Genomic DNA, 12,057 nt, shown 5'->3' on the forward strand with positions numbered 1-12,057 from the left:
AACTGACCAACAACGATGGCTAGCTTAGCATTCAGGGGGGCCGGACTAAGACACAGGAATCCCTGTATCCACTGAACAGCACCGTGGTCATCTATCTGGGCTGAAAGCAGCCATCTTCACCCCCTCTCTTCCACCAGGTGACCACAGGTACATGCTTTCCTCCTTTGGCTATGAATTACAAACTTGACAACCAGAAGACAAGGAGAATTGAACAGACAGAAAGAGATGCAGAAAGGAGAAGAAATGTTTTTCCCTCCATCTCACTCCATTCACATCTCTTTTCTTGTGAGCGGGCACTGCAACCTCCAGGGAAGCGTGAGTCATCACTCCCCTTCAGCAGACTTTGGCCAGCCAGGCTATTTAGTGCTGAGGTTGGAGAAGGAAAGGCCTGTTTTCATCTGACAGACCGACTCAAACAAACAGGGCCCTCTGGCAAGTCCCAAAAGGGACACAACAGTCACTGCTACACACAGAGAGGCAGAGCAGCAGACACAAAGACAACCACAGACAGTCTAACGTTGAAACAAACCCTACAGACCTAGACAGACAAGAGGAGACACACAGACAGTCTAACGTGGAAACAAACCCTACAGACCTAGACAGACAAGAGGAGACACACAGACAGTCTAACGTGGAAACAAACCCAACAGACCTAGACAGACAAGAGGAGACACACAGACAGTCTAACGTTGAAACAAACCCTACAGACCTAGACAGACAAGAGGAGACACACAGACAGTCTAACGTTGAAACAAACCCTACAGACCTAGACAGACAAGAGGAGACACACAGACAGTCTAACGTGGAAACAAACCCAACAGACCTAGACAGACAAGAGGAGACACACAGACAGTCTAACGTGGAAACAAACCCTACAGACCTAGACAGACAAGAGGAGACACACAGACAGTCTAACGTGGAAACAAACCCAACAGACCTAGACAGACAAGAGGAGACACACAGACAGTCTAACGTTGAAACAAACCCTACAGACCTAGACAGACAAGAGGAGACACACAGACAGTCTAACGTGGAAACAAACCCTACAGACCTAGACAGACAAGAGGAGACACACAGACAGTCTAACGTTGAAACAAACCCTGCAGACCTAGACAGACAAGAGGAGACACACAGACAGTCTAACGTTGAAACAAACCCTACAGACCTAGACAGACAAGAGGAGACACACAGACAGTCTAACGTTGAAACAAACCCTACAGACCTAGACAGACAAGAGGAGACACACAGACAGTCTAACGTTGAAACAAACCCTACAGACCTAGACAGACAAGAGGAGACACACAGAAGAGGAGACTAGACAGACAGACAGTCTAACGTGGAAACAAACCCAACAGACCTAGACAGACAAGAGGAGACACACAGACAGTCTAACGTTGAAACAAACCCTACAGACCTAGACAGACAAGAGGAGACACACAGACAGTCTAACGTTGAAACAAACCCTACAGACCTAGACAGACAAGAGGAGACACACAGACAGTCTAACGTTGAAACAAACCCAACAGACCTAGACAGACAAGAGGAGACACACAGACAGTCTAACGTTGAAACAAACCCAACAGACCTAGACAGACAAGAGGAGACACACAGACAGTCTAACGTGGAAACAAACCCTACAGACCTAGACAGACAAGAGGAGACACACAGACAGTCTAACGTTGAAACAAACCCTACAGACCTAGACAGACAAGAGGAGACACACAGACAGTCTAACGTTGAAACAAACCCTACAGACCTAGACAGACAAGAGGAGACACACAGACAGTCTAACGTTGAAACAAACCCTACAGACCTAGACAGACAAGAGGAGACACACAGACAGTCTAACGTTGAAACAAACCCTACAGACCTAGACAGACAAGAGGAGACACACAGACAGTCTAACGTTGAAACAAACCCTACAGACCTAGACAGACAAGAGGAGACACACAGACAGTCTAACGTTGAAACAAACCCTACAGACCTAGACAGACAAGAGGAGACACAGACAGGTCTGACGTGCCATGATGTTGTCTACCATGTTCAGTGGTATCACTCTGTCCTAGGACTGGGAGACATGTCCGTTTAGGCTCATATTCACAGTAATTATTCATCATGGTCTCATGTATATTTCACACACTGCATCATCAGCACCGTCGGCTCATTCTGGTAGAAGTAGTCATGAACTCCTCAAAGGTTTGAGTCTGAGTGAAATAAGTTGTCCTTTATGTAAGTCTGAGTAAAATAATTGTCCTTTATGTAAGTCTGAGTAAAATAATTGTCCTTTATGTAAGTCTGAGTAAAATAATTGTCCTTTATGTAAGTCTGAGTAAAATAATTGTCCTTTACGTAAGTCTGAGTAAAATAATTGTCCTTTATGTAAGTCTGAGTAAAATAATTGTCCTTTATGTAAGTCTGAGTGAAATAATTGTCCTTTATGTAAGTCTGAGTGAAATAAGTTGTCCTTTATGTAAGTCTGAGTAAAATAATTGTCCTTTATGTAAGTCTGAGTGAAATAATTGTCCTTTATGTAAGTCTGTAATTGATCTTGCTTGAATAGACTAGCATTTGAACTTGTGATGAAAATATGTTTTTTTCTTTAGGGGTGTCATTTTACAAATACAATACAGAGATCTGCCCTTGACCAATTTCTCTGTGTGTGTGTGTGTGTGTGTGTGTGTGTGTGTGTGTGTGTGTGTGTGTGTGTGTGTGTGTGTGTGTGTGTGTGTGTCTGTGTGTGTGTGTGTTCATTCAGAATCACCTTTACTCGCCAAGTACTTTTACACAGTGAGGTGACAGACAGCCTTAGTGAGGTGACAGACAGCCTTAGTGAGGTGACAGACAACCTTAGTGAGGTGACAGACAGCCTTAGTGAGGTGACAGACAGCCTTAGTGAGGTGACAGACAAGCCCACACAGACAGCCCAGCGCAATCCTCCAGAGTGTGTTTCAGCCATGGCAGGATGATGTTAATATCCGTCTCTACTATTCATCCAGAGGTCTTTAAAGTGGTCCTACGCCTCACAAAGGAAAACAGCCTTCCCATGTTAAGGCACTTGACCTTTCCCATCTTGGCAAACCAAAGAGGACACAAGAGTTATTTAAGTCTGACAGTGAAAAGGAAATGGTCATTTCCGAGTGAGTAAAACGATGACAATAAGGCAGACAGACTGGTTTTTTTCCCATGTTTGAATTCTGATCTCACGTTTCAAAAGCTCTGCTCGTCTCCTGTGGCAGACTGAGTGTGTTTTAATGATGAAGCTGGGGAGAGATTAAAGAGCCCCTAGCTCCCATTTCAGCTAAGCCTTTCCCTTTTATACAAATGCAAATAGCATGTCACTGCGTTAATGTCTGGGCTTACACTCACTAACTCATCAACCTAACATTATTCAGCTGATATTATACCCACATCTTAAACTGAGGAAACAGAAACTAAGCTCGACTTGGAAGCTGCTGGGTGTTGAGTCAACAGAATGAGCACGTGTGGACCGTGCTGTAAACAGTGTCCACTGAAACAAATAGCCTCGCTGGATTTCAGTCATTCACCTACTCGTCTATAAGGGATGCTGTCAACATGTCCTGCCTTGCATGGTGACGTGTGCTGAAGCTTAGACGTTCTGATGGGTGCCAGAGAAAAACTTTAAAACCAATGAGAAATCTCCTAAGAATCAGTGAGTGTGCGAGTGTTACCCTCCTCCTGTCCAGGTGCTGCTCTCTCTGGGGACAAGGCCTCTAGACCACTCTCTAGCCACCTGGCACTCTGATTGGTTACCAGGTCATTTTCTAGGAATTATAGGTAAAATATTGTGTATTTTTCATGAAAACACACACAAATACACACACACACACTAGCCTGGAGGTAAACACCATCTGGCTATCCAGGGTTGTATCCCTGAAGAGTGCAGACCAGACCAGAGACCAGACTACAGAGCCTCCATCTCCACTCATCAGGACTCTGTACTGTATGAGAGTGTATTCAACTCAACGATCACCTGACCAAACCAGTGAAGACAGAAACACCTGTCATGTGAACTGTGTTAATGTGTGTCATGATACAACACGGCTGTTACACCAGCCAACACAGCCGGCTGCCAATTCATGTTACACCAGCCAATACAGCAGGCTGCCAATTCATGTTACACCAGCAAACACAGCAGGCTGCCAATTCATGTTACACCAGCCAATACAGCCGGCTGCCAATTCATGTTACACCAGCCAATTCAGCAGGCTGCCAATTCATGTTACACCAGCCAATAGAGCCGGCTGCCAATTCATGTTACACCAGCCAATACAGCAGGCTGCCAATTCATGTTACACCAGCCAATACAGCAGGCTGCCAATTCATGTTACACCAGCCAATACAGCCGGCTGCCAATTCATGTTACACCAGCCAATACAGCAGGCTGCCAATTCATGTTACACCAGCCAATACAGCAGGCTGCCAATTCATGTTACACCAGCCAATACAGCAGGCTGCCAATTCATGTTACACCAGCCAATACAGCAGGCTGCCAATTCATGTTACACCAGCCAATACAGCAGGCTGCCAATTCATGTTACACCAGCCAATACAGCAGGCTGCCAATTCATACATAAGGAAGACACCAACATACCATATTGAGCAATGGCTTCAGGCTGACAGTATATTAAAATGGGCCATTCAGGCTTTAGGTGACTATGGCTTCAGTCTGACAGTATATTAAAATGGGCCATTCAGGGTTTAGGTGACTATGACTTCAGGCTGACAGTATATAAATGGGCCATTCAGGCTTTAGGTGACTATGACTTTAGGCTGACAGTATATTAAAATGGGCCATTCAGGCTTTAGGTGACTATGACTTCAGGCTGACAGTATATAAAATGGGCCATTCAGGCTTTAGGTGACTATGACTTCAGGCTGACAGTATATAAATGGGCCATTCAGGCTTTAGGTGACTATGACTTCAGGCTGATAGTATATAAATGGGCCATTCAGGCTTTAGGTGACTATGGCTTCAGGCTGACAGTATATAAATGGGCCATTCAGGCTTTAGGTGACTATGGCTTCAGGCTGACAGTATATAAATGGGCCATTCAGGCTTTAGGTTGCATCGATCTCATAGCCATTAGCTACAGTACAGGAGAAGATAGGTTCAGGTGTTTCACAAATAAGCATATTTACTGAAACTGAATAACTAATGTAATTCAAATATATAAAACAGATTCAAACTCCTCTTTAGCAAGACAGAGAGACAGACAGACAGGAAAAGGATAAATAAAAGTGGTTGTTTACTGGAAGCTGGCTAGCCTATTACTGAGGAGTTCATCTAACAGAGGTTTCTGTAGCTAGCTGCTGTAATTATGCTAGAAGATAAACCAGGAGAAGAGAAGGGGAGCGGGGTCAAACCAGGAGAGAGGGGGAGCGGGGTCAAACCAGGTGAGAAGCGGAGCGGAGTCAAACCAGGAGAGAAGGGGAGCGGGGTCAAACCAGGAGAGAAGGGGAGCGGGGTCAAACCAGGAGAGAAGGGGAGCGGGGTCAAACCAGGAGAGAAGGGGAGCGGGGTCAAACCAGGTGAGAAGCGGAGCGGCGTCAAACCAGGAGAGAAGGGGAGCGGGGTCAAACCAGGAGAGAAGGGGAGCGGGGTCAAACCAGGAGAGAAGGTGAGCGGGGTCAAACCAGGAGAGAAGGGGAGCGGGGTCAAACCAGGAGAGAAGGGGAGCGGAGTCAAACCAGGAGAGAAGGGGAGCGGGGTCAAACCAGGAGAGAAGGGGAGCGGGGTCAAACCAGGAGAGAAGGGGAGCGGGGTCAAACCAGGAGAGAGGAGTCAAACCAGGAGAGAAGGGGATCGGGGTCAAACCAGGAGAGAAGGGGAGCGGGGTCAAACCAGGAGAGAAGGGGAGCGGGGTCAAACCAGGAGAGAAGGGGAGCGGGGTCAAACCAGGAGAGAAGGGGAGCGGAGTCAAACCAGGAGAGAAGGGGATCGGGGTCAAACCAGGAGAGAAGGGGAGCGGGGTCAAACCAGGAGAGAAGGGGAGCGGGGTCAAACCAGGAGAGAAGGGGAGCGGGGTCAAACCAGGAGAGAGGGGAGCGGGGTCAAACCAGGAGAGAAGGGGAGCGGAGTCAAACCAGGAGAGAAGGGGCGCGGAGTCAAACCAGGACAGAAGGGGAGCGGGGTCAAACCAGGAGAGAAGGGGAACGGGGTCAAACCAGGAGAGAAGGGGAACGGGGTCAAACCAGGAGAGAAGGGGATCGGGTTCAAACCAGGAGAAAAGGGGATCGGGGTCAAACCAGGAGAGAAAGGGAGCGGGGTCAAACCAGGAGAGAAAGGGAGCGGGGTCAAACCAGGAGAGAAAGGGAGCGGGGTCAAACCAGGAGAGAAAGGGAGCGGGGTCAAACCAGGAGAGAAAGGGAGCGGGGTCAAACCAGGAGAGAAGGGGAGCGGGGTCAAACCAGGAGAGAAGGGGAGCGGGGTCAAACCAGGAGAGAAAGGGAGCGGGTTCAAACCAGGAGAGAAGGGGAGCGGGTCAAACCAGGAGAGCAGGGGAGCGGGGTCAAACCAGGAGAGAAGGGGAGCGGGGTCAAACTAGGAGAGAAGGGGAGCGGGGTCAAACCAGGAGAGAAGGGGTCAAACCAGGAGAGAAGGGGAGCGGGGTCAAACCAGGAGAGAAGGGGAGCGGGGTCAAACCAGGAGAGAAGGGGAGCGGGGTCAAACCAGGAGAGAAAGGGAGCGGGGTCAAACCAGGAGAGAAGGGGAGCGGGGTCAAACCAGGAGAGACGGGGAGCGGGGTCAAACCAGGAGAGAGGGGAGCGGGGTCAAACCAGGAGAGAAGGGGAGCGGGGTCAAACCAGGAGAGAAGGGAAGCGGGGTCAAACCAGGAGAGACGGGAGCGGGGTCAAACCAGGAGAGCAGGGGAGCGGGGTCAAACCAGGAGAGAAGGGGAGCGGGGTCAAACCAGAAGAGAAAGGGAGCGGGGTCAAACCAGGAGAGAAAGGGAGCGGGGTCAAACCAGGAGAGAAGGGGAGCGGGGTCAAACCAGGAGAGAAAGGGAGCGGGGTCAAACCAGAAGAGAAAGGGAGCGGGGTCAAACCAGGAGAGAAAGGGAGCGGGGTCAAACCAGGAGAGAAGGGGAGCGGGGTCAAACCAGGAGAGAAGGGGAGCGGGGTCAAACCAGGAGAGAAGGGGAGCGGAGTCAATCAAATCAAATCAAATGTATTTATATAGCCCTTCGTACATCAGCTGATATCTCAAAGTGCTGTACAGAAACCCAGCCTAAAACCCCAAACAGCAAGCAATGCAGGTGTAGAAGCAATAGCTGTGGATACATTCAAAAAAATTATATATTTTTTACAAGCCTCTTATTATGTCATTCACACAAACCACAATGAACCGGTTTTACTAATCTGATAAACAGCTTCTCAGTGAGACGTGACAAGCCAACTCCTCATGTTATCACTGTCACAGACGGAGTCATTACCAATCACACACACCATTAGTTGGTATTTGCGTGGACGGTCGTTGGCTACTTAACATTTTAATTCCTTGTTTTGACAAAAACCTAAAACTTTCCCTGGCCTCTCATTCACCCTGTAATGTTATTGTGAACCAGCTTGCTATAGACCAAGCTGTGAGTGTGTAGAACAACATGCAGTAATAGATTGTATACTGTGCCAACACAACCCAATGCTGAGAACTCAAGATTTGATAATACTGCCATCTACTGGTGCATTGAACACCCGAAGACAGTATTTTATGGAGGTACAGTAATGTACCAGCACTTCCATACACATCCAGTAGGTGTCGCCCTAGTTCTGCGATAGCTTGTAACAACAATACAGTCTATGGATGCAACACACACAACTGTAGGGGTAGACACAGTGTGTGGCTCTCAGTGTGGTGTATGTTCAGACAGACCGTGGGTGTGTGTGTGTGCTGAGTGGGTGTCATTGTGGTGTATGGGCAGACAGACCGTGGGTGTGTGTGTGTGCTGAGTGGCTCTCAGTGTGGTGTATGGGCAGACAGACAGTGGGTGTGTGTGTGTGTGCTGAGTGGGTGTCAGTGAGGGCAGAGCAACCAGCTCTGCCCTGTGACTGGTGGATACAGACAGCCTGACTCATCAGTCTGCCTGCCTGCCTGCATAGAAGAGCAATAGTGGACAGCACTGTGTACTGCCTGGCTAGATGGATGGAGCTGTCCACCATAGATGGAGCAATCAAATGGATAGGTTAGAAAATACTGATGATTAATACAAAGCTTCATCCTTATTGATTTATAGGGACGGGGGGATAAACAAGGAATAATTTAGTCAGTAAGTCATCACTGTGTGTCTCTAGGAATGAATATAGTTTGTGTATGTGTTGTGTCTGTTGCGTGTGTCTGTTGCGTGTGTCTGTTGTGTGTGTCTGTTGTGTGTGTGTGTGTCTGCTGCGTGTGTCTGTTGTGTGTCTGTTGTGTGTGTGTGTCTGATGTGTGTGTGTCTGCTGCGTGTGTCTGTTGTGTGTATGTCTGCTGCGTGTGTGTCTGTTGTGTGTGTGTGTGTCTGTTGTGTGTGTGTGTCTGTTGTGTGTGTGTCTGTTGTGTGTGCGTGTCTGCTGCGTGTGTCTGTTGTGTGTGTGTGTGTGTGTGTGTGTGTGTGTGTGTGTGTGTGTGTGTGTGTGTGTGTGTGTCTGCTGCGTGTGTCTGTTGTGTGTGTGTCTGTTGTGTGTGTTGTGTGTCTGTTGTGTGTGTGTCTGCTGTGCGTGTCTGTTGTGTGTCTGTTGTGTGTGTGTGTGTCTGCTGTGTGTGTCTGTTGTGTGTCTGTTGTGTGTGTGTGTGTGTGTGTGTCTGCTGCGTGTGTGTCTGTTGTGTGTGATGTGTGTGTATGTCTGTTGTGTGTGTGTGTCTGTTGTGTGTGTGTCTGTTGTGTGTGTGTGTGTGTGTGTGTGTGTGTGTCTGTTGTGTGTGTGTCTGTTGTGTGTGTGTGTGTGTGTGTTGTGTGTGTGTGTCTGTTGTGTGTGTGTGTGTGTGTCTGTTGTGTGTGTGTGTGTGTGTTGTGCGTGTGTGTCTGTTGTGTGTGTCTGTTGTGTGTGTGTTGTGTGTGTGTCTGATGTGTGTGTGTCTGATGTGTGTGTGTTGTGTGTCTGTTGTGTGTGTGTCTGATGTGTGTGTGTCTGATGTGTGTGTGTCTGATGTGTGTCTGTCTGATGTGTGTGTGTGTGATGTCTGATGTGTGTGTGTGTGTGTGTGTGTGTGTGTGTGTGTGTGTGTGTGTGTGTGTGTGTGTGTGTGTCTGCTGCGTGTGTCTGTTGTGTGTGTCTGTTGTGTGTGTGTTGTGTGTGTGTCTGCTGCGTGTGTCTGTTGTGTGTGTCTGTTGTGTGTGTGTTGTGTGTGTGTCTGCTGCGTGTGTGTCTGATGTGTGTGTGTCTGCTGCGTGTGTCTGTTGTGTGTGTGTCTGATGTGTGTGTGTCTGCTGCGTGTGTCTGTTGTGTGTGTGTGTCTGATGTGTGTGTGCAGTAGCAGTACACACCAGTCCTGCAGTGAGTGATGGTGCAGACTGGCCCAGGGACTGGTTCCTCATGCGGAGCAGGTTGTTGGGGGGTTCTCCAGGAGGCTGCCAGGCTAGCTGACTCACCCCACCCTGCAAACTGCTGGACAGGGGCAGGAGCTGCTTACCTAGGGGGGAGGAAGAATAAGACAACCAGGCTCAAATACTGAACAACAGCGTTGTGTGTGTGTGTGTGTGTGTGTGTGTGTGTTTGTGTGTCTCTCTCACCGGTCATAGCCATGCTGCTACGGCGAGCGTGGCCGTCATCCTGGCTGAGCTGTCGGTGTAGTTTTGTCTTATTGGCGGCGGGGGACAGGTCAGGGTTACTCAACTTCCTGAACAACAGGGGAGGGGGCGCAGCAAACTCCTTCTACAGAGAGAGAGAGAGAGAGATGGAAGGGAAGAGAGGGAGGATGGAGAGACGAGCAGAGAGAGGGAAAGACGAGCAAGAGAGAGGGAGAGCGGGACGGGGAAGGAAAGGAGAGAGCGTAGGAGAGAGAGGGATTGGGAGGGAAAGGAGAGAGAGTAGGAGAGAGAGGGATTGGGAGGGAAAGGAGAGAGTAGGAGAGAGAGGGATTGGGAGGGAAAGGAGAGAGAGTAGGAGAGAGAGGGATTGGGAGGGAAAGGAGAGAGAGGGATTGGGAGGGAAAGGAGAGAGAGTAGGAGAGAGTATAATGGGGAGGGAAAGGAGAGAGAGTAGGAGAGAGAGGGATTGGGAGGGAAAGGAGAGAGAGTAGGAGAGAGAGTATAATGGGGAGGGAAAGGAGAGAGAGTAGGAGAGAGTATAATGGGGAGGGAAAGGAGAGAGAGTAGGAGAGAGTATAATGGGGAGGGAAAGGAGAGAGAGTAGGAGAGAGTATAATGGGGAGGGAAAGGAGAGAGAGTAGGAGAGAGAGGGATTGGGAGGGAAAGGAGAGAGAGTAGGAGAGAGAGGGATTGGGAGGGAAAGGAGAGAGAGTAGGAGAGAGGGGGATTGGGAGGGAAAGGAGAGAGAGTAGGAGAGAGAGGGATTGGGAGGGAAATGAGAGAGAGTAGGAGAGAGAGGGATTGGGAGGGAAAGGAGAGAGAGTAGGAGAGAGAGTATAATGGGGAGGGAAAGGAGAGAGAGTAGGAGAGAGAGGGATTGGGAGGGAAAGGAGAGAGAGTAGGAGAGAGAGGGATTGGGAGGGTAATGAGAGAGTAGGAGAGAGAGGGATTGGGAGGGTAATGAGAGAGTAGGAGAGAGAGGGATTGGGAGGGAAAGGAGAGAGAGTAGGAGAGAGAGTATAATGGGGAGGGAAAGGAGAGAGTAGGAGAGAGAGGGATTGGGAGGAAAAGGAGAGAGAGTAGGAGAGGGGGATTGGGAGGAAAAGGAGAGAGAGTAGGAGAGAGAGGGATTGGGAGGAAAAGGAGAGAGAGTAGGAGAGACGGGGAGGGAAAGGAGAGAGAGTAGGAGAGAGGGATTGGGAGGAAAAGGAGAGAGAGTAGGAGAGAGAGGGATTGGGAGGAAAAGGAGCGAGAGTAGGAGAGAGAGGGATTGGGAGGAAAAGGAGAGAGTAGGAGAGAGAGGTATTGGGAGGGAAAAGAGAGAGAGTAGGAGAGAGAGGGAGGGAAAGGAGAGAGAGTAGGAGAGAGAGGGATTGGGAGGGAAAGGAGAGAGTAGGAGAGAGAGGGATTGGGAGGGAAAGGAGAGAGAGTAGGAGAGAGAGTATAATGGGGAGGGAAAGGAGAGAGAGTAGGAGAGAGAGTATAATGGGGAGGGAAAGGAGAGAGAGTAGGAGAGAGAGGGATTGGGAGGGAAAGGAGAGAGAGTAGGAGAGAGGGATTGGGAGGAAAAGGAGAGAGAGTAGGAGAGAGAGGGATTGGGAGGAAAAGGAGAGAGAGGGATTGGGAGGAAAAGGAGAGAGAGGGATTAGGAGGAAAAGGGATTGGGAGAAAAGGAGGGAGAGAGAGGGATTGGGGAGGGAAAGGAGAGAGAGGGATTGGGAGGAAAAGGAGAGAGAGTAGGAGAGAGAGGGATTGGGAGGAAAAGGAGAGAGAGAGTAGGAGAGAGAGTGATTGGGAGGAAAAGGAGAGAGAGTAGGAGAGAGAGGGATTGGGAGGAAAAGGAGAGAGTAGGAGAGAGAGGGATTGGGAGGAAAAGGAGAGAGAGTAGGAGAGAGAGGGATTGGGAGGGAAAGGAGAGAGAGTAGGAGAGAGAGGGAGGGGGAGGGAAAGGAGAGAGAGTAGGAGAGAGAGGGAGGGAAAGGAGAGAGAGTAGGAGAGACGGGGAGGGAAAGGAGAGGAAGAAGAGAACAAAAGACAGGCCTATTAAAACAATTAGCTCCAATCCCAACCAGTAAAGTAAGCTGTCCCAGTCCACGTGAGTATCCATCTCTGAAGCTATTCAACAGTGAAGTAACACCAGCGCAAAGCCAACCAAACCCCAGTCAGTCAGTAAACGGCTCCTGGCCAACCAAACCCCAGTCAGTCAGTAAACGGCTCCTGGCCAACCAAACCCCAGTCAGTAAACGGCCCTTGGCCAACCAAACCCCAGTCAGCAAATGGCTCCTGGCCAACCAAACCCCAGTCAGTAAAT

At 49.3% G+C, this 12,057-nt stretch overlaps 1 protein-coding gene across 1 annotated transcript in view; it reads right to left on the minus strand.

Annotated features, from left to right (window-relative positions):
* mast2 (microtubule associated serine/threonine kinase 2) overlaps positions 1-12,057 on the minus strand; it is a 345,729-nt gene that overhangs the window by 263,165 nt on the left and 70,507 nt on the right. The window contains 2 exon segments of the mRNA XM_065009240.1: positions 9,483-9,628; positions 9,729-9,870. Coding sequence (XP_064865312.1) covers positions 9,483-9,628; positions 9,729-9,870 — 288 coding nt within the window.

The sequence above is a fragment of the Oncorhynchus nerka genome, linkage group LG24 (genome assembly GCF_034236695.1).
Source record: "Oncorhynchus nerka isolate Pitt River linkage group LG24, Oner_Uvic_2.0, whole genome shotgun sequence".
Classification (NCBI taxonomy): Eukaryota; Metazoa; Chordata; class Actinopteri; order Salmoniformes; family Salmonidae; genus Oncorhynchus; species Oncorhynchus nerka.